Source organism: Mustela nivalis (genome assembly GCF_964662115.1).
Source record: "Mustela nivalis genome assembly, chromosome: 16".
Taxonomy (NCBI): Eukaryota; Metazoa; Chordata; class Mammalia; order Carnivora; family Mustelidae; genus Mustela; species Mustela nivalis.
Window position 1 is genome coordinate 12,197,516 of NC_139035.1, and position 18,794 is coordinate 12,216,309.

At 37.3% G+C, this 18,794-nt stretch overlaps 1 protein-coding gene across 2 annotated transcripts in view; it reads right to left on the reverse strand.

The window, feature by feature from the left end:
• The window catches only part of INTS7 (integrator complex subunit 7), a 92,045-nt gene that overhangs the window by 38,923 nt on the left and 34,328 nt on the right, over positions 1–18,794 (reverse strand). For both annotated transcript variants that reach the window (XM_082702394.1, XM_082702395.1), the window contains one exon: positions 4,036–4,153. In XM_082702394.1, coding sequence (XP_082558520.1) covers positions 4,036–4,153 — 118 coding nt within the window. The remainder of the gene's footprint in view (positions 1–4,035; positions 4,154–18,794) is intronic.

The window sequence follows — 18,794 nt, forward strand, 5'->3', positions numbered from 1 at the left end:
GAGAAGAATCAGGAGATTAAAGCTTTTCAGCCTTTTAGCAGAGTCTCTTGTTCCTGCTTTCCTTCTTCCATTCTTGCTTATTTTTCCACGACTACCATCGATTTCAACCTTGTCTCTCACACCAAAGATGAACATATTTTTTGAGGCTGAAGGGGATCTAATTCCTAATTACAACAGGCATAAACCAAGACCATCCCAGGCAGTGGGGGACATGTGTTTCCCAGTTTAACATGAAAGTATTAGCTAAGGTAAACCTCGTGTTTTTAAAATAGAAAAAAAATTAGAAAAGCTTTCTCAAGACTGCAGAAATTATATTTCCTCCATTCTTTGTCTTGCCTGTGTGCTCTGAACAATATAGACTCATTAATAGATTTACAAACATGTTTTGCAACATGCATTTTTCTTTCTTTCTATGAAGACTCAACATAGAAAATTTGGAAAAAAAATCAGAAAAATTCAAAATTTTAAAATTCACACATAATCACAGTAAGTAGATAGTAGCCAATATTCTGTCTTTAAAAATATTTTTGCAGCATTTTTTTATGTTTACTGTTTTAGGGACAAAACTATTTTTAATTTTATTTAAAAATTATTTACTCAGATAAATTCACTTGGTTCTAAAGGTTCAATAAATAGTAGAAAAAGCTAGAAAAGTCAGGGAGTGAGAAGTCTTCCTCATGCACCCAATGTTATCAGCATCTTGTGTATTATTCCAGAGTCTGTATATTTGCAAGCACACATTCTCAATTTCTTTTTCCTTTTTCCACAGTTTTATATCTTTTTTTATTGCCCTCTAAACATATCATGTAGATTATTCCATGCCGTATATTCTTTAATAAATTATACTGACTTCTATTGTAGTTGTATATCATAATTTCTTTAATGAGATCCCTATTGATGGATTTCTTTTTATTCTACTACATCTCTGCTGATAGACAATGTTTCGATATTACATACTATGATGCTATGAATAACCTTATACCTCTGTCATTTCTCAAGTGTGTGACTATACTAGTAGGTTCAACTCCTAGAACTGGAATTTCTGGGTCATTGGTAATTTTGATGAATACTTCCAAATCACCTATGCAGACATTTAATAATTCACAACCCCACCAACAATGAATGAATGGCTGTTCAGCTACCACTGTCAAAAAGCATGTTATCAAACTTGTGAATGTGCCAATCTGACGGACTGGTAAAGTATTTTAGTGGGGTTTTTGGGGGAAGGGCATTTTTCTAAGGTATGTGTAATACTGAACAACTTATATGCTTAAGAGACATTTGTTAGAGATAATTTAGACACTAAATTTAAGTTTGTCTTATAAATGATCTTGCTTATATTGAAAAAATCAAATCAATGAAAACACACTTTTGCCTAAGGGAAAATCTAATTTTGGAAAATCCTTGACTTTCATTTCTTGTGAACATTACCTAGTCTGGTTATTTAAGCCTTTTGCTTAATTCCATATACAAACTGCAATTTAATAAAATTTAAAATTCAATAAAAGGACAAAGCTCAAGAGTGCTTGAATATTACAACCTGACAAAGGCTTGCAAATGACTCTGGAATTAGAAAATAAAGAAAAAGAAAGTCATTCTGCTTCTAGGCCCGTTTAGTATAAAAAAGAACACTGGGTTAGAACCTTTGGGTTCAGATCTAGACTAAGGCATGTCATTAAGCATGTGACTTTGGACATATCGTTGAAACTTTGTAAGCCTCAATTTTTTTTTTTTTAAAGATTTTATTTATTTGACAGAGAGAGAGCTATCACAAGTAGGCAGAAAGGCAGGCAGAGAGAGAGAGGGGAGGAAGCAGGCTCCCTGCAGAGCAGAGAGCCCGATGTGGAACTCGATCCCAGGACCCTAAGATCATGACCCGAGCCGAAGGCAGAGGCTTTAACCCACTGAGCCACCCAGGCGCCCCGTAAGCCTGAATTTTAATACTTATAAACTTTCAATGTGCTTTACTTGAAAGGCTACTTGTACAGAAGCAGTGAGACTTTCCTTGGGAAGACACTTATAAATTATAAGATATAATTAATACTCCTGCAGCTTCTTTTAAAGTAGGACATCAGTCAAGGATAGTAACTATAAGCTGAGAAAATGAGACTGACTGATTTATGCAGAAGAATTCTTCAAAAGTACAATGGGTATATGATAGATTGTTGATAAAAAGGGCTGTGATAATACATCCCGTGACTTGTAGGCATGCCCCTTTGCAGTGCAATTTTCTCATTCCTTGCCTCAAGAGGTGTTTATGTCTCCACTTACCTGGGCTTGGCCATGTCACTTGCTCTGGCTATTGAGACATTAAGAAATGTGCAAGCAAAAGACTAAGAAGTGCTCATGGGCCGCTGGTGGCTTGCCTTCGTTTGACTGCTGCTAGAATCCTGAGACCATGACATAAACAAGGCCAAGCCAGCCTGCTGAGTCAGGAGGAGGAGAACCAAGGTGCTCTGCTGGAAGATTTCCAACCTCCAGCAGGTGAATGAGACCCCCTAGACCATCCAGAATGGTCAAGGTTCCAGATGACTGCAGTCTTACAAGTAAAAGCCCACGTGAGATTGGGAGAAGGACCCAGCTGAGATCAGTCAAAATTGCTGATATGCAGAATCAGAGCAAATATAACGGTGATGGTTTTAAGGCACTAAGTTTTGTTTTGTTTTTTTAATAGTTTATTTATTTATTTGTTAGAGAGAAAGTGCACAAGTGGGGGAGTGGCAGAGGGAGCAGCAGGCTCTCCTCGGAGCAAGAAGCCTGATGTGGGACTCAGTCCCAGGACCCTGGGATCATGACAGGAGCTAAAGACAGATGCTTAACCGACTGAGCCACTGATGTGTCCCTTCAGCCACTAAGTTTTGAGGTGACTTATTGCAAAGCAGTAGATAAATGACACAGAAATACCTCACAGAATTACTGGAAAGGCTAGAAAACTAAGTTCAGAAAATGACAGGAAAAGCGACCGAGATCACAGCCCAAACCACGCATAGAACTAGTTCAGTGAAGGCACTACCACCACTGTGCTGATTCCGCCATGTCACTGCCAGAGGTTCCGTGACAGAGCAGATGCCCACCGCTACAGGAGGCCCCGGAAACATGCGGCCCCAGTCACTGCTCTAGCACTAGAATGAAGTCTCCCACTCCCCTACTTCTTATCATTACTGGCTCTCAGTTCAGCCTGTGGTATGACATGGCAGCTGAGTCCAGGCCACACGTGGGACCCTCGCTGGCAGGGAGGCCTGGCAAACAGAGTACCAGGTCTTTTCATCTTCCTATCAGGCCTTAAACAGAGAGAGGGAATTCCCTTTACCCAGCAAGCTCACATGCTGTGAAGCCATAAAAAGGACAAAGGGACACTGCAGTTGTTTAACTACCTCAATTCAAATTAATGGACTAAAACAGGAAGCAATAGAGAGCCCACAAAACCCACATTAAAACAAAACAGAACACTTCAGCCGTGTCTGTTAGGTAGGCAAGCTCCTCGCTGGACATTAACAAAGGCACTTTGATCGCTTCTCGGCCTTTTGGCGAAGATCAAGTGTAATAAAGGCACTTGGAAGCTAACCCATCCGTAACGGGCAACCAGGAAAGTGTTATCGAACTGGGGTAAAGTTTTATTTTAATCGTTTTCCAAAGGGATAACATACACCTAAAAGAAGGCTTGTGACATTTGCTTTTAAAATTCGCCACCATCTGGCCTTTGAAATGTACTTAAATCCAAAGGGCACTTTGACTCAGAGACATACCAAAGCAAACAAGCTACGTTAAGTAGCCTCGAAAATATTGTCTCATGTACATATAATTCAAAACAGGGCAAATCTAGAAAAGAAAATACCCTTGAATTGTGATCGAGGATGCAAAATGTTATGACCACAGGCATTAGTGAAGAAATCATTCGCAGATAAGTCACTGGCATATAAACAGAGTACAAGACTGAAACTGTTCTGGATTCTAAGGCTTTACAGAAGAAACCACCAGAACCATCAACAGGAGAAAAGCACATTATCCATATGTCCTCTCCTTTCTTCTCCTTACCTGAAGCTATGCTGAAGTAATGTTTGATGGCAATGGTCCCCGACAGTGTGGAAAGGACAGACAGCATCCCGAGTTTCAGGCTGTCATAAGGAGTCTGGAGGGCACATTCACAGAGCGCCTGGAAAACAGAAGAAAAGGAAACACAGAAGTTGAAACACCTTAAAACTGTCCACTTGTTTTAAGTGTTCCAGCTTTTAGAAAAATCCATCTTTTTGCCCATAATAAAAAACTACAGTCAAACTGCCACAGCCAAGAAGACTCTCAGGAGACTTGTTAGCGAAATATAATGCAGTTTCCTAGATGGGATCCTGGAATCGAAAAAGGACCCTAAGTAAAAAACTAAAGCAACCAGAACAAAGGATGAACTTTGGTTAATAATAATGATGCACCACCACTGGTTTATTAATTTTAACACATGTTGCTACACTAATGTCAAAGGCCAACGACAGGAGAAATTGGGTGTGGGATGTGCAGCAACCCTCTGTACCAACCTTTCTATTTTTCTGTAAATTTACACCCATTCTGAAGAATAAAGTCTATTTTTAAAAAAAGTCATCATGACTGATTTTTTTTTTTAATGTGCTTTGCTTTTTTAAAAAATTTATTTCCAGAGAGAGAGTGAGAGAGAGAAAGTGAGAGAACAAGCACAGAGGGAGTGGCAGGCAGAGGGAGAAGCAGGCTCCCTGCTGAGTAGAAGTCTGATATAGGACTCGATCGCAGGATGCCAAAGGCAGATGCCTAACTGACTGAACCACCCAGGCGTCCCTCATGACTAATTTTTTTTTATTAAGCCCATTGGAAATTATGTACTATTCAGTCCACACAAGCAGAACATCCACTATACTTTGTTTCATGTAGAGATACAAATATTATATGTTTTTTTTTTTTTTTTTTAAGTAACAGAGAATGGCAATCTATTTTGTATGTAAGTGAATGTACTGTCTCTTCTCCCCCATTTCGGATCATCCACTCTACTCCTGACTAATGCGGTCTGAAGAATTACCAGAAACAAGATGCTCATGTTTCTTTCAGTAACGACAACTATGGATACGTGCTCTGGTGACTCTTGCCTTATCCTGCACATCTACTCTTGGGACATGTCATATAAATGGTCACATAACTGCCCCGCTAAATTAACACCCCAGAATATGGAGTATTTACTTGTGGCCTAACAAGAGTTATGTCCAAAAGGGATGAAGGCTAAGAGAGAGAAACACTGAATAGGGAAGATTAGGCCAAATTAAAGATGACCCTAGAAGTTAGGCAGAGTAATTTAAGCTTAATGGGAAAGGAAAAAGGACGCCACTAGAGAGGAATAACATTACTGAAAGCGTGAGGGAAGATAAACAGGTGAGGGCCAAGCAGCCAACCTACAGCCCAGGGCAGTAATCCAGGCAGGCGTTGATGGACAATGGCCTGAGCTACAGTTTAAGGCTCAGCATGGAGAGTAGAGGGTGAACATGAGAGGCATTTTGAAACTAACGACCTATGAGGGAATCAACAAGAAGGACTCAGTGGCTATTACAAAATTTCAAACCTGATGACCAGAGAATGTTGATTCCATTTATGAAGACTGAGAATTATGGGGATAAGCTAATTTCAGAGGAAGGACAGAAATAGGAAAAAATATGAAATCCGAGAAGAAATATCTACCAGGCATTTGGAATCTGACATGTAAGAGATTTTTAACTGGAAGACTCACATCAGAATTCTGGCTCTGCCACGGACCATCTCTGTGATCTGAGCCAATGCCGATGACTGAAATCCCTGAGTCTCAACTTCTTTGTCTATAAAATGGGGGTAAAGATTTATACAGAATTGTTTTCTTTCTTTCTTTTCTTTTTTTTTTTTTTAAAGGTTTATTTATTTGAGAGAGAAAGTGTGTGAGTGGGGAGAGAGACAGAGGGAAGAGAACCTTAAGCAGACTCCCACTAAGTGCGAAGCCTGACACGGTTTAAGTGCGTGACCCAAGAGATCATGACCTGAGCGGAAATCACAAGCTGGACGGACACTTAACCGGCTAAGCTATCCAGACACCCTGCAGAACTGTTGTTTTCATATAAAACATCTCTGGAAAAACGTGTAAGAAATTAGGCATTGGTTTGCCACTGGGCAAAGGAGTAAGTGGATGGCAGAAAAGTAAGTGGGAAATACTTGATGATATATATCTTTTTGCAGCTTTTGAATTCTGACACATGAACATGTGGGCACAAAAAATACTTTTAAAATAAAATACAAGTGGAAAAGCTCCTGAGAGTCAAAGGGCTTTGCAAGCCCCACAAGCTACTGCCCACAAGAGCAGTTCAGAAGCGCAGGGAGAAGGACCAGATTGCTGGAGAACGCCCACACTGATGGGAGGGGACGGCGTCAGAGCGGCCGAGAGTAAATGGGCGGAAGCACCTAGACTCAACTCAAAGACGCAATTTTGAAGAGAAGGGGCCATGGGAGTCAAGACAGGATGCAGTTCTGGCAGTGGAAGAAATGAGAGAGGACCGTTTAGTGCAAAGAAACCAGAGAATGGGTAAGGCTCACAGTACAAGCACACTAAAAGGAAAGATGACAATGGCAGACAAGCCTCTGGATTTAGCACTAAGAACACTGGTGTCGTGTGAAATGCCTAAGCAAAAGTAGCGGAACAGATGTAAAGGCCAGTGTATTAAAGAAAGAGTGAAGGGCAAAGAAAGAAATGCAGACACAGAGGCTGGTTTTGAAGTGCAAAAGAAAGCAGTTTTTAAAAGAGTGATTGTGTTTAAGTAATATCATAGTCTTATTTATTTATTCAAATACTTAAGCCATTTCCATTTACCTATGTCTTACTGCTGAAATTATCCTGCCTTATGCTGTTAATTAGCTTATATTTAGGAATAAAATCCTCAGCCAAATAGCCCCAGAAGTTAAGGACTATGTCTTGTATTTGTAAGTATTCAAAATTATGTCATAGAGTGTTCTGTGTATTAAGAGATATTTAACCTTTTGGGATAATCAAGAAAGCGTACATGAGACATTTATGATAACAGTATTAATAATTTTTAAAAAGCAAAAAGAATTTTACCTTTTAAAAAATTGAGAGAAAGTTGTTAGAGAAATTTTTGATAAAATCATTTACCATGTTATCTTCTAATTTCTTGTCACTCAGCAGTATTGGGTACCTAAAATGTTCTCAGTAAATACATACTGATTTCAAGGTTTGTTAATTCATATCAGTTAGCTTAACAGAGCACATCACAAAGTTCCCCAGAGATAGCATGTCAATCCTGTTTCAACGAGGAAATCTGGCTCATTTCTGTTCCAAGGACATGATCTATTACAAAACTGTCTTACCAGGTCCACTTTTTATATTCATAAAAAGGGAAAATCGAACTCTCCAAATACAGCCCCCTTTCTCACTCACTACCATGTTCTTTCTCACTGACTATTTGGTCTGCATTTCTCTCTCCAGGCTGGCTTACCTCACTGTTCAACTGAAGCTCTGTCCTGAATTACTGTTTTCTGGGTCAGTTCCTAAATAGGGGCTTCTCCTCTACCCTAGAATGGACTGGCCACCAGGGATGCGTTCTAGAAAAGCATAGCAAAAAGCTTATAATCTTTAAGGTACAGAAAAATGTTATGTTTAAAAGTACTCTGTCAGAAATATAACCCCCCTAAATTTTCTGTTTCCATTGTACTAACCCACAAAGAAAAAGGTGATTAAAAGAACTAATTCTTAGGCTTAACTTGTCATTCCTCCTAGTCTTAGGTAAGGTACAAAACAGAACTCTCCAGAGATACAAAGCCAAAAATAAAGTTATGCCTTTGAAAATATCCAGAGCAGATAATCTTTCACTTTGGAACAGACAGGTTGTATAAATCAACTTCTTCAGATAAGACTACAACATCAGAATAATATAAACTATTGATATAAATTATCACCAACTGAAATGCATATTTATGTAAGGCATAAAAAAATCCAAACAAAACTATAAATACATGAGAAAATATTTTTGTTCCTTTGAAGTTATTCTGTTTTTGACTACTTTAATAATAATGTACTATATTAGGCCTTCATTTTGGGTTTTTAACATTCTGAATCAAAGTATTTTCTTTAAATCTAGAAGGTATAATTCCACATGGAAATTATAATGCCTACCAAAACACCGTAAAAGTAGCAATGAAAAAGACACAATTACTCTTGTAACACCAAAACTCAAAGATCAATTAGCGGTGGATAAGATTGGCTGAGAGAAAGGAAGGAAGAAGGAAGGAACTTTAGAAGAAAAATAATTACTCTTGGTAACTGTGAGTTGAATTCAAATTTGAAATAAAAAAACTATTATCTTGTTAAGGTTTTATCATTAGCACTGTTTTCCTCTGCTCTATTTCAATATTTTCAAAAATATATCTAGGTTCTGAAGTAATGATTATTTGACCACATCTATTTAAATAAGATCAATATGCTCAGGTTACAGGTACACAAAAAAATTCTTTGTGAGAGAGGCAAATATTAAAAAATCTTTTTTTTTTCTATTAGAATTAACCAAAGGAAAAAAGTTACAGAAAAGATAAATCAGAATAAAAAACTCAAGAGAAGATGTGGTTTAATGAAGAAATATTAGTAAGGGTGGCTCAGTGGGTTAAGCCTCTGCCTTTAGCTCAAGTCATGATCTCAGGGTCCTGGGATGGAGCCCCCTCTCTCTCTGCCCGTCTCTCTCCCTACTTGTGATCTTTATCTGTCAAATAAAAACAAAATCTTAAAAGAAAACAAAAAAAAAAGAAATACTAGTAAGCTGTGAAATCAAAAGAACATTTAACATTTAAGTCACCGTTAATGTGGTTATGAAGTTCAGTGCATATATTATGAAAAAATTTATCACAAAGAAGAAACCACTGCATAGCACTAAAAATAAAAAAAAAGACAATTGATCATTAAATTGTAGATTGTTTTAATAAGATATAAGGGGAGAAAAGAGTAAAGGGCAGAAGAAAAGAGGAGGTTCAGATCTACTAACATTTGTGACATTTCAAGGGCCACACTATTCAGGCTTAATAGAGATACTCAAGCTCCTAGATTAATATACACTGAGTATAGAGAAAGGTAAAGTAAAAACAAAAGTTTAATTAGCATGTAAATTTTTTTAAATTTACCAGAGAGTAAAAGAATAAAGAAAACAATCAAGGTAACAAAGGGAAGTAATAGAAGAAAGGAAACACAAAGAATGTATAAAAACAGCACAAAGTTAATGGAGGAAGAAGTAAGAACCATCAGGTATATCAGTAAATGCAAATAAGCTATGTTAACTATTTAAAAAGACTCAGATTAAGTCTAAGGAGGTAACTCTAACTGGATGCTATTTATAAGGATGAAACCTAAATGACAGAGAAAGGTTAAGGATAATAAAATCGGCAGACCTAATAAATACATGCAAACAAAAATAAACATGTAACAATGTTAATGATACATAAAGAACCTGAGGCAAAAACCGTAAAACAGGAAGAGAGGATTTCTTCATATTAGTAAGAGTTCTATTTGTGAAAAAAAGAGTATTAAAATTTCTAAATTAAAATGGCTAAATACAAACTGGTAGGAGACGCTAATAAACATCAAAACCTCACAGATCAAAAATAGAAAAAAACTAATTTAAGACAGCATATGTGAGTACTATCATCAATAAAGTAGATTCAACATAACTTTATATTGAAATAATATTAGTAATATACAATATTGGTATAATACATACACATGATATATAACACATTATATAGTACATATTTACCAACATGTTATATTACATATAACATATGTGATATAATTATATAGAAAATATACCTTCTTTTCAATTTCTTCAAACTACAGCTGACCTTTGAACGATAGCTAACCCTTGAATTACATAGGGGTTAGGGTGCCAACTCCCTGTACAGTTGAAAATCTGTATATAACTTTGGACTCCCCCAAAACTTAATTACTAATAGACTATTGCTAACTGGAATCCTTACCCATTAAACATAAACAGTTAGTTAACACATATTTTGGAGGTTATATGTATAACATACTTATATGTATAACATACTTATAATAAATTAACTTAGAGAAAGGAAAGCGTTACTAAGAAAGTCATAGGGAAAATATATTTGCAGTATTGTATAGTATTTATTAAAAAAAAATCCATGTATAAGATTTCAAACACATGTTGTTCAAAGGTCAAACTGTATTTTTAAGAAGTATTCCTATATGGGCCACAAAGAAACTTTAAAATTAAAAATTAATAATAAAAGGTTGGCAACAACAAAAATTCCATGAATACAAAAAACGAATCACTTCAAAAACAGATATTTCCAGTTATAAGTACTAGGGATGTAATGTACAAAATGGTGACTATAGTTAACACTGCTGTGTGATATATGGGAAAGTTAAGAGAATAAATATTAAGAGTTCTGATCATAACAAAATTTGTTTCTTTTTATTGTACCTATATGAAATGACAGATGCTAACTTATGCTTACTGCAGCAGTTATTTCACAACAAATGTAAATCAAACCATTATGCTCTATTTCTTAAACTTATGCAAGGATGTGTGTCAATTACATCTCAGTATGAGTAAAGACGAAAAAAATTAACTTCAGGGTCAAAATTGCTCTCCTGGAAATTAAAAAAACAATCATTTACAATACTGCTAAAAACCATGAAATACTTATGAATAAATCTAATGGAATGTGTACAAGAGTTGTATGCTGAACACTAAAAACTGCTGATGAGAAACTGAGGAAGACCTAAATAAATGGAGAGATATACCATGTTCATGGATCAGAAAACTCAATCCTGTTAGGATGTCAGTTCTTTCTGAACTAATCTATAGATACAAATACCAATCAAAATCCTAGCAAGCTTTTTTGCAGAAGCTGACTAACTGATTCTAAGCTTTGTATGAAAATGCAAAAGACCTAGGATATCCAAAATAATTTTGATAAATACAAAGGAAAAGGACTTACATCATCTGATTCTAAGACTTACTATAAAGCTACAGTTGTTATCAAGATGGTGTGCTGCTGGAGCACCTGGCTGGCTCAGTTGGAGGAGTATACGACTCTTGATCTCATGGTCCTAAGTTAGAACCCCATGCTGAGTGTAGAGACTACTTTAAAAAAAAAAAGGCCGTGTGCTACTCACTTAAGAGTAGACATACAGGGTGCCTGGGTGGCTCAGTGGGTTAAGCCACTGCCTTCGGCTCAGGTCATGATCTCAGGGTCCTGGGATCAAGTCCTGCATCAGACTCTCTGCTCAGCAGGGAGCCTGCTTCCTCCTCACTCTCTCTGCCTGCCTCTCTGCCTACTTGTGATCTCTCTCTGTCAAATAAATAAATAAAATCTTAAAAAAAAAAAAAGAATAGACATACCGATCAAAGAAACAATATAACTCAAAAATAGACTTACATAGATACAGTCAAATGATTTTCAACAAAGATGTTACGGTAATTCAATGAAGAAAGGACAGTCCTTTCAACAAATGTTGCTGGAACAACTGGCTATCTAAATACAACTCAATTCCTACCTTGTACTATATATAACAGTCAACTTAAAAAGGATCACATAGAGTTAAATATGAAACCACAAGTACAAAACTTCTGGAAGAAAACACATGGCAAAATCTTGTGACTTTTGGTTCTGTAAAGAGTTCCTAGATAAAACACCCCCTAAAATGGGGGGGGGGGCAAAACTAAATCTCATCAAAGTAAAAGAAATTCACTCTCCAGAAGATACTATAGTAAAGGCACATACTAGTAAGAAATTCTTACAAAATACACAGCCAACAAAATATTTGTATCCAGAATATATAAAGAACGCAGTAACAATAAGACAACCCCCCCCAAAAAATGCAAAAGAGATTAGAATAAGCACTTCACTAATGAGATACAGATGAAAAGCCTATAAGATACTCAATATCATTAGTCATTAAGGAAATGCAAATTAAAACCATGATGAGATATCACAATACACTTATTGAATACAAAGTGCTAGGAAGGACAGAGAACTAGAATTCTCATATACTGCTAGTGAGTATGTAAAATGGTATAGTCATTATGGAAAACAGTTTGGCAGTTTCTTACGAAGTGAGTAATACATTCATCTACCATACAACACAGCAGTTAAAACTCCTAGGTACTGACGCAAGAAATGTCTCCAAAAGACCTGTACCATAGTAGGTTGATTTATAGTATCAAATCTAAATGTTCGTCAACTTGTGAATGAATAAACAAACTGTCGCATGTCCATACACTGGGATACCACTTAGCATAAAAAAAGGAATGAATTACTGCTTAATGCAACAACATGGATGAATATCAAAGAACTGTGCAAAGTAAAAGTCAGACCTAAAAGGCTATACACTGTATGATTTCATTTACACTCTAGAAGGGCACTATTACAAGGACAGAAATCAGATTGGTGGCTCTTAGGGGTTGGGGAAAGGACGGACTGCAGAGGAGGCTGAAGGAATATAGGACATTTTCCTCACTTTTGGGGTGAGGAAAATGTCCTGTATCTCATTTGTGGTGGTGGTTCCACAACTACAGACATTTGTCAGAACTCACTGACCAGTATACCTAGAAAGGTTTCTGAAAATAAATTATACCACAATAAATCTGATTATTAAGAAATGCATTTCGGGGGCACCTGGGTGGCTCAGTTGGTTAAGCGTCTGCCTTTGGCTCAGGTCATGATCCCAGCGTCCTGGAATCCAGCCCCTCATCGGGCTGCCTGCTCAGCGGGGAGTCTGCTTCTCTCCCCTTTCCCCCTTGTGCTCTCTCTCACTATCTCTGTCTCTCTCAGATAAATAAATAAAATATTTTTGAAAAATGCATTTCAAGTTAAGGGCAATGAGAGCACTAGAAGACAATTTATGGAAAAGTGGGCAATCCGCACTAAGGGGAAAATTAATTGCCTTAAGTGCTTTCATTATTAAATAAGAATAAAAATAAGCGTTCAAGCACTTAAAAAAGACAAGAAAGCCATGCTTCTGCAAAGTCTAATTAAGAAAATGGAGATATAAACATAAACAGTAAGAAAAAAATGAAAATAAAATTTCAAACACAAAAATACCAAAAAAGTATAAAGCTTCTCTATATTGATACTAATGAATCTGAGAAGTGAATTAAGTGGAAAATATTATCAAAACTGGTTCAAGAAGAGGTGGAAAACTTTTATAGGGCCACATCCATGTAAGTAATTGGAAATATTCTCAAAATACTATCCCTGAGAAAGTTCCAGGTTCAGATGGACTTATAACACATTTTAAGCAATATCTTCAGGAGACAGAAAATTTCTACATCAAAGCTATTTACCGTTCCAGAACATAGAAAGAGAAAGCCCCCAATTCGTTTTACTAAGATAGCACTACCACAACCCTACAATCTGCCAAAGTATACAACAAGGAAAACTGTAGAATAATGTTACCTTTAATTAGAGCTACTCTTAAAAAAGCATTTTTATGTATATACCAGACACCGTATGTCTATACATAGCTCCACTCAAATCCCTTAACTCTCTGGCAGTCCTCTATTCCCCTAGTCTAATGGCATTTCTATGTTTCTTTAAATTCTTCCCATGATAAAAACAAAAGGCAAAGAGACAAGGTATACTTTAGCAATACAATCTCAGTTCTTTGCTCTTTAAAGAAGAATTCCGTTATTTTTTATTAGTTTTTACTTAAATTCCAGTTAGTTAACATGTAGTGTTAATATTAGTTTCAGGTGTCCGATTTCGTGATTCAGCACTTCCATCTATCACCGGCGCTCAGCACAGCAAGTGCCCCCCTTCCTCCCCATCACCTATTCAACCCGCCCTCACCTTCTCCCTAGTAACCATCAGTTTTATTTTTTTCAAAGATTTTATTTATTTAGCTGTGTGAGAGAGAGAGAGAGAGAGAGGAGCAAGTGAGCACAAGTGCAGGGTATGGCGAGGGGAAGAGGCAGAGGAAGAGGGAGAAGCAGAATCCCTGCATGAGTACGGAGCCTGACTTGGGGCTCCATCCCAGGACCCTGAGATCATGATCTCAACCAAAGGCAGATGCTGAAACAGCTGAGCCCCCCAGCCGCCCCTATCAGTCTGTGCTTTACAGTTAAGAGAATTTCCTGGTTTGCCTCTCCCTGTTTCTCCCCATATGACCCTTTGTTTTGTTTCTCAAATTCCACATGAGTGAAATCAAATGATATCTGTCTTTCTCTGACGGACGTCGTAAAGCAGAACTCCTTGTGTATTTACTGTCTCTGATCTCTCTCCTGTTTTTCCCAACAGTCTCGTACTCACAATACTCCAATAAAACTCTCCTCATGCAGGTCACCAATGACTTCATTCTGCTAAATGCAAAGGCGAATTACAGTCCTCATGTCCTGGAGAATACAAATACACGGCAGTATCTCACACGATGGACTGCAGCCATCTTCCTGTAAAACTATCTCCACTTGTCTCCTACCTCACTGGCTGCTTCTTATCAAGCTGTTTTGCTAGTTACTTCTCATTTCATCATTCCCTGAATTTTCTCATTTATTCTCTCTCCCTAGGTGACTCATCCAGTCTCATGATTTTAAATACCACCTATAATCTGATGACTCTCATGTTTACAACTTCATCTAGATCTGTTCATTAAACTCCAACTCCTTGACACCTCCACTTGGACGTCTGACTCCGTAAACTTTATTTGGTCAGAACCGAACTCCTGATCTTCAAGAAATAAGCTTCACAGAATCTTACCATTCCAAGTAAATTGGTTAAAGCCAAAAACCTTGAATCATCCTTTCTTTCTCTTATACTCTGTGAATAATTTGCCAGTAAATCTGTCAGCTTTGCCTTTCAAATATATCCAGAATATTTCCACTTCTCCCTGCTATTTTCTCTGCTTCCCCGGGTTCAGATAACCATGGTATTTTCTAATTGGACTTATACAGTCACCTCCCAAATGTTTTTCTATGTTTCTGACCTTATGTCCCTGCAATCTAGTCTCAGTACATCTAAGTCAGAGAGACTCTTTCGGAACAAGTTACTAATGTCCTCTGCCCTCCAGGCTCCCGACCCCTGGTAACCACTATTTTACTCTTTGCTTTCATAATTTTGGCCTTTTCAGATTCCATGAGTAAGTGATATCATACACTATTTGTCTTTCTCTGTCTGACTTGGGATGGTGGGGGGATAAGACAGATGTTGTTTAAGGGTACAAACTTACGAGTAGTAAGTCCTGGAGATCTAATGTGTATTAGAGCGAATATGGACAACAATATTGTATGATAATCATCAAACTTGCCAAGACTCTAGAACTTAACTATTCCAACCATTAAAATTAAGAAATGATAATTATGCAATGTAATAGGGTGCTAATTATCACTACAATGGCAATCATATTACAATATGTAAGTGTATCATGTCAACATGCTGTACAGTGTTATATGTCAATTATATTTCAATTAAGAAATAATAATGGCCCTAAATGATCCGCAAGCTGCTCCATCCATCCTCCAGCACCTCTGACTCCGCTCCCCTCATAGTCATGGTGACCTCACCCTCAGGAATGCTCTCACCTCAGGACCTTTCTTGCTATTCTCTCTGCTGGTAATGTTCTTCTTTCAGAGGCTCGTGGAGTTGCTGGTCCCTCCTTTAGGTCCTTGCTCAAGTGCCCACTTCTAAGTGAGAGCTCCCCTGACCGCCTCGTGCAACATGGCAGCCTCCACCTTTCACACTCACTCATCCTCTTTCTTGACTTTTTCTCTCCAGTATGTATCACTATCCAGCCTCTCCACCTACCAGAAGCTAATCCAAGCCTTCTCTAGAGAAATTCTTCGTCAGAGAATTCCCACACACACTTTTCCAGGGAAAAGGAGTAGCTCAAGGTAAAAGAACTGCCAAGTATGTGAGGAAAAAGGGTACTACGGAAGAGGGCCAACAGAAATCAAGAGCAGAGATACAACTGCAAAGACTTTAGATAAGCTCGAGAAATAGTTATTGAACTAAAACAGGAGAAGTATCCACAACACAGCCTGAAGAGATGGAAAGATAGAAAAAAGAATATAAGGAACTTGGGGGATTGACAGAAGGGCCAGCATGTATCTAAGTGGAGAGTCAGGAGGAAAGGCAATATCTGAGAAAAATTATGGCTGACAATTTCCCAGAACCACTGAAAAGCACCAATCTTAAGATTCACGAGAAATCGATAGTCTAGAGAGTTTAAATAGAAATCTATAATCAGATGGTTCATAGGGCAGAACGTCAAAGAGAAAAATTTTAAAGCAGGAAAAAAAATTTCTTCAAAAGAGCACTGCTATTCTCAGCAGTAATAATGGAAATCCGTAGACAGTTAGAATGGTAGCCTCGATGTCCTGGGCATTCTACTCCCAGAGAAAAGTGTCTTTCAAGATTGAGGGCAAAATAAAGACATTTTAAGACAAGTATATACAGGGAGAGCTTACCACCACAGACCCTCACTAAAGGACTTTCCAGAGACAGAAGGAAAAGTATCCCAGAGAGAAAGCCTGAGATGCAAGAAGAGTGAAGACAGTGGAAGGTCCAAATGATCAAGGAATTTATAAAACAAAATTGTTTGAAGACAGAATTAAGGTACATGATAAGAATACATAAGAGTTTGGAGGGTTATAAATGAGTGACGTATTATAAGGTCTGTACAGCAGAACTGACATAGGACATAATGGAAACATAAAGATGCATTAAAGAAAGATGGGAAGTAAAACAATGATAATCTTTTTTTTTTTTTTTTAAGATTTTATCATGTATTTGAGAGAAAGAGAGAACATGAGTGACGGGGGGTGGGGGAAGCAGAAGTAGCAGACTCCCCGATGAGTAGGAAGCCTGATGTGGGGCTTGATCCCAGGGCCCCAAGAGCATGACCTGAGCCAAAGGCAGACCTGTAGCCGACTGAGCCACCCAGGTGCCCCTAAAACGTTGAAAATCTATCACACAGACACACCCAGGAGAAAACTAAAGTAACTACATTAACATCAGACAAAAGAGAGGAAAGCAAAAGCTGTAGAACAGTGATCTAAAGAAATGATATAGCATGTTCATGCATTAGAAGACTTAACATTGTAAAGATATCAACTTGTTACAAATTATCTTTCCATTCAATGGAATCCCATTGAAATTAGCAACTTTTTTTATGTGAAACTTGATCAGCTGCTTCTGAAATTTATAGAGCCTGCCAATGGCCACTGAAGTGCAAGTATCCAGAATATACAAAGAATGACTACAAATCCACAGAAAAAGAAGACTGGAAGAACCATGTCACAAACAAGGAAATCCAAATCATCAATAAACAATTAAAAGAATATTCAACTTCTTTAGTAATCAAGGAAATAAAAATTAAAACTACAACTTCTAAACTGGTAAAAATGTAATCTAAGGACGTAGTTCAATAGGTAGTCTCTTTATTTGGAATCTATATTGGTTCAGTCACTTTGGAACACAGCTTGAATTTACCCGGTAAAGCTGAAAATACACATATCCTCTAAGTCAGCAATTTCACTCTTTAAGCATATAAAGAAACTCTTGCACATAAATGCCAGGAGATAAACTGAAAAATGCTTGTAGCAGCACTGTTTGCAAGAGCTGCACGTTGGAAATAACCCACGAAGAGCAGGTAAACTGTAGTCCATTCCATATAATAATGGAATACTACACAGCAGTTAAAGGGAAAAAACATGCAACTACATGTATGAGTCTCATCAGTATAATGTTAAGCACAAGAAATACAAAGAAAAAGCAAACACTATTTTTTAGGGAAGCATATATAGGTGGTAAAACAATAAAGAGTGAAGAAATGATCATCGCAGAAGTCAAAATAGTGGTTTCCTTTAGGCTGGCTTTACGATTCTGATGAGGGAGGACCATGCCAAGGAAGGTGGCAGGCTTCTGTGAACCTTCAGTGTTCTGTTTCTAGTGGGATGGTGGCTACCTTGTTTTCATTTACAATTATTCGAACTATTAAATATTTATTTTACATACTTTTATGCATGTGTGAGCTGTCATACAATAAGGAGAAAAATGAGAAGGGGTGATCTAGTGCCTTCACCAGATTCGGTTCCCTCCGGTGGCTGAGTACATTCTCTTCTCGGAAAGACTGTACTATTTAGTAGAAAAAGCATTAGAGGACAGAGCTCTCTTAATTAAAATCTTAATTAAGTCCTCTTAGGAAGCTCTTTTAAGCATATTAAATCTCTCTGAACCCTAATTTGTTCATCTACTAAATGCAAACACTAACAGCTGCTTATCTCTTGGGATATTTGTGACTATCAATCACAATATACTGAAATATGTTTAGAAAACTGCAAAAAAACCAATTAACACAGCAGCTTTTAGTTTCATAATCTGAAATTCAAAGGTTTTTGTTGTACGGTAGCTATAATGACACCAAGAGGTAATAAAAACCATGAAAATAAAGGTCAACTTCTAACAATCTTCCATTTCACTTTAAAAAGCATTTTTTAGAAAATGTTGCATCTGTTAGCAGTAATGGATAAAACAAACAAAAACCTGTTCTGAGAAAAAACAAATTTCAACATTAACTTAACCTGGAAAAAATGCTATAAAAGACGCCACATTACTTGTCTAGAGATTGAGACCTGCTCTTGTATTTACAAAAGATAACTTTAAGACTGTCCTTCCTCTCCATGAAAAGGAAAAATATACTTTGCTGAGTTACACTTCCAGCACCTTCTCTCTAATAAATCACCGTCAGCACCAACTGTTCTCCCTAAAGTGAGTAAAGGAGACATGAATTAAATAAATGA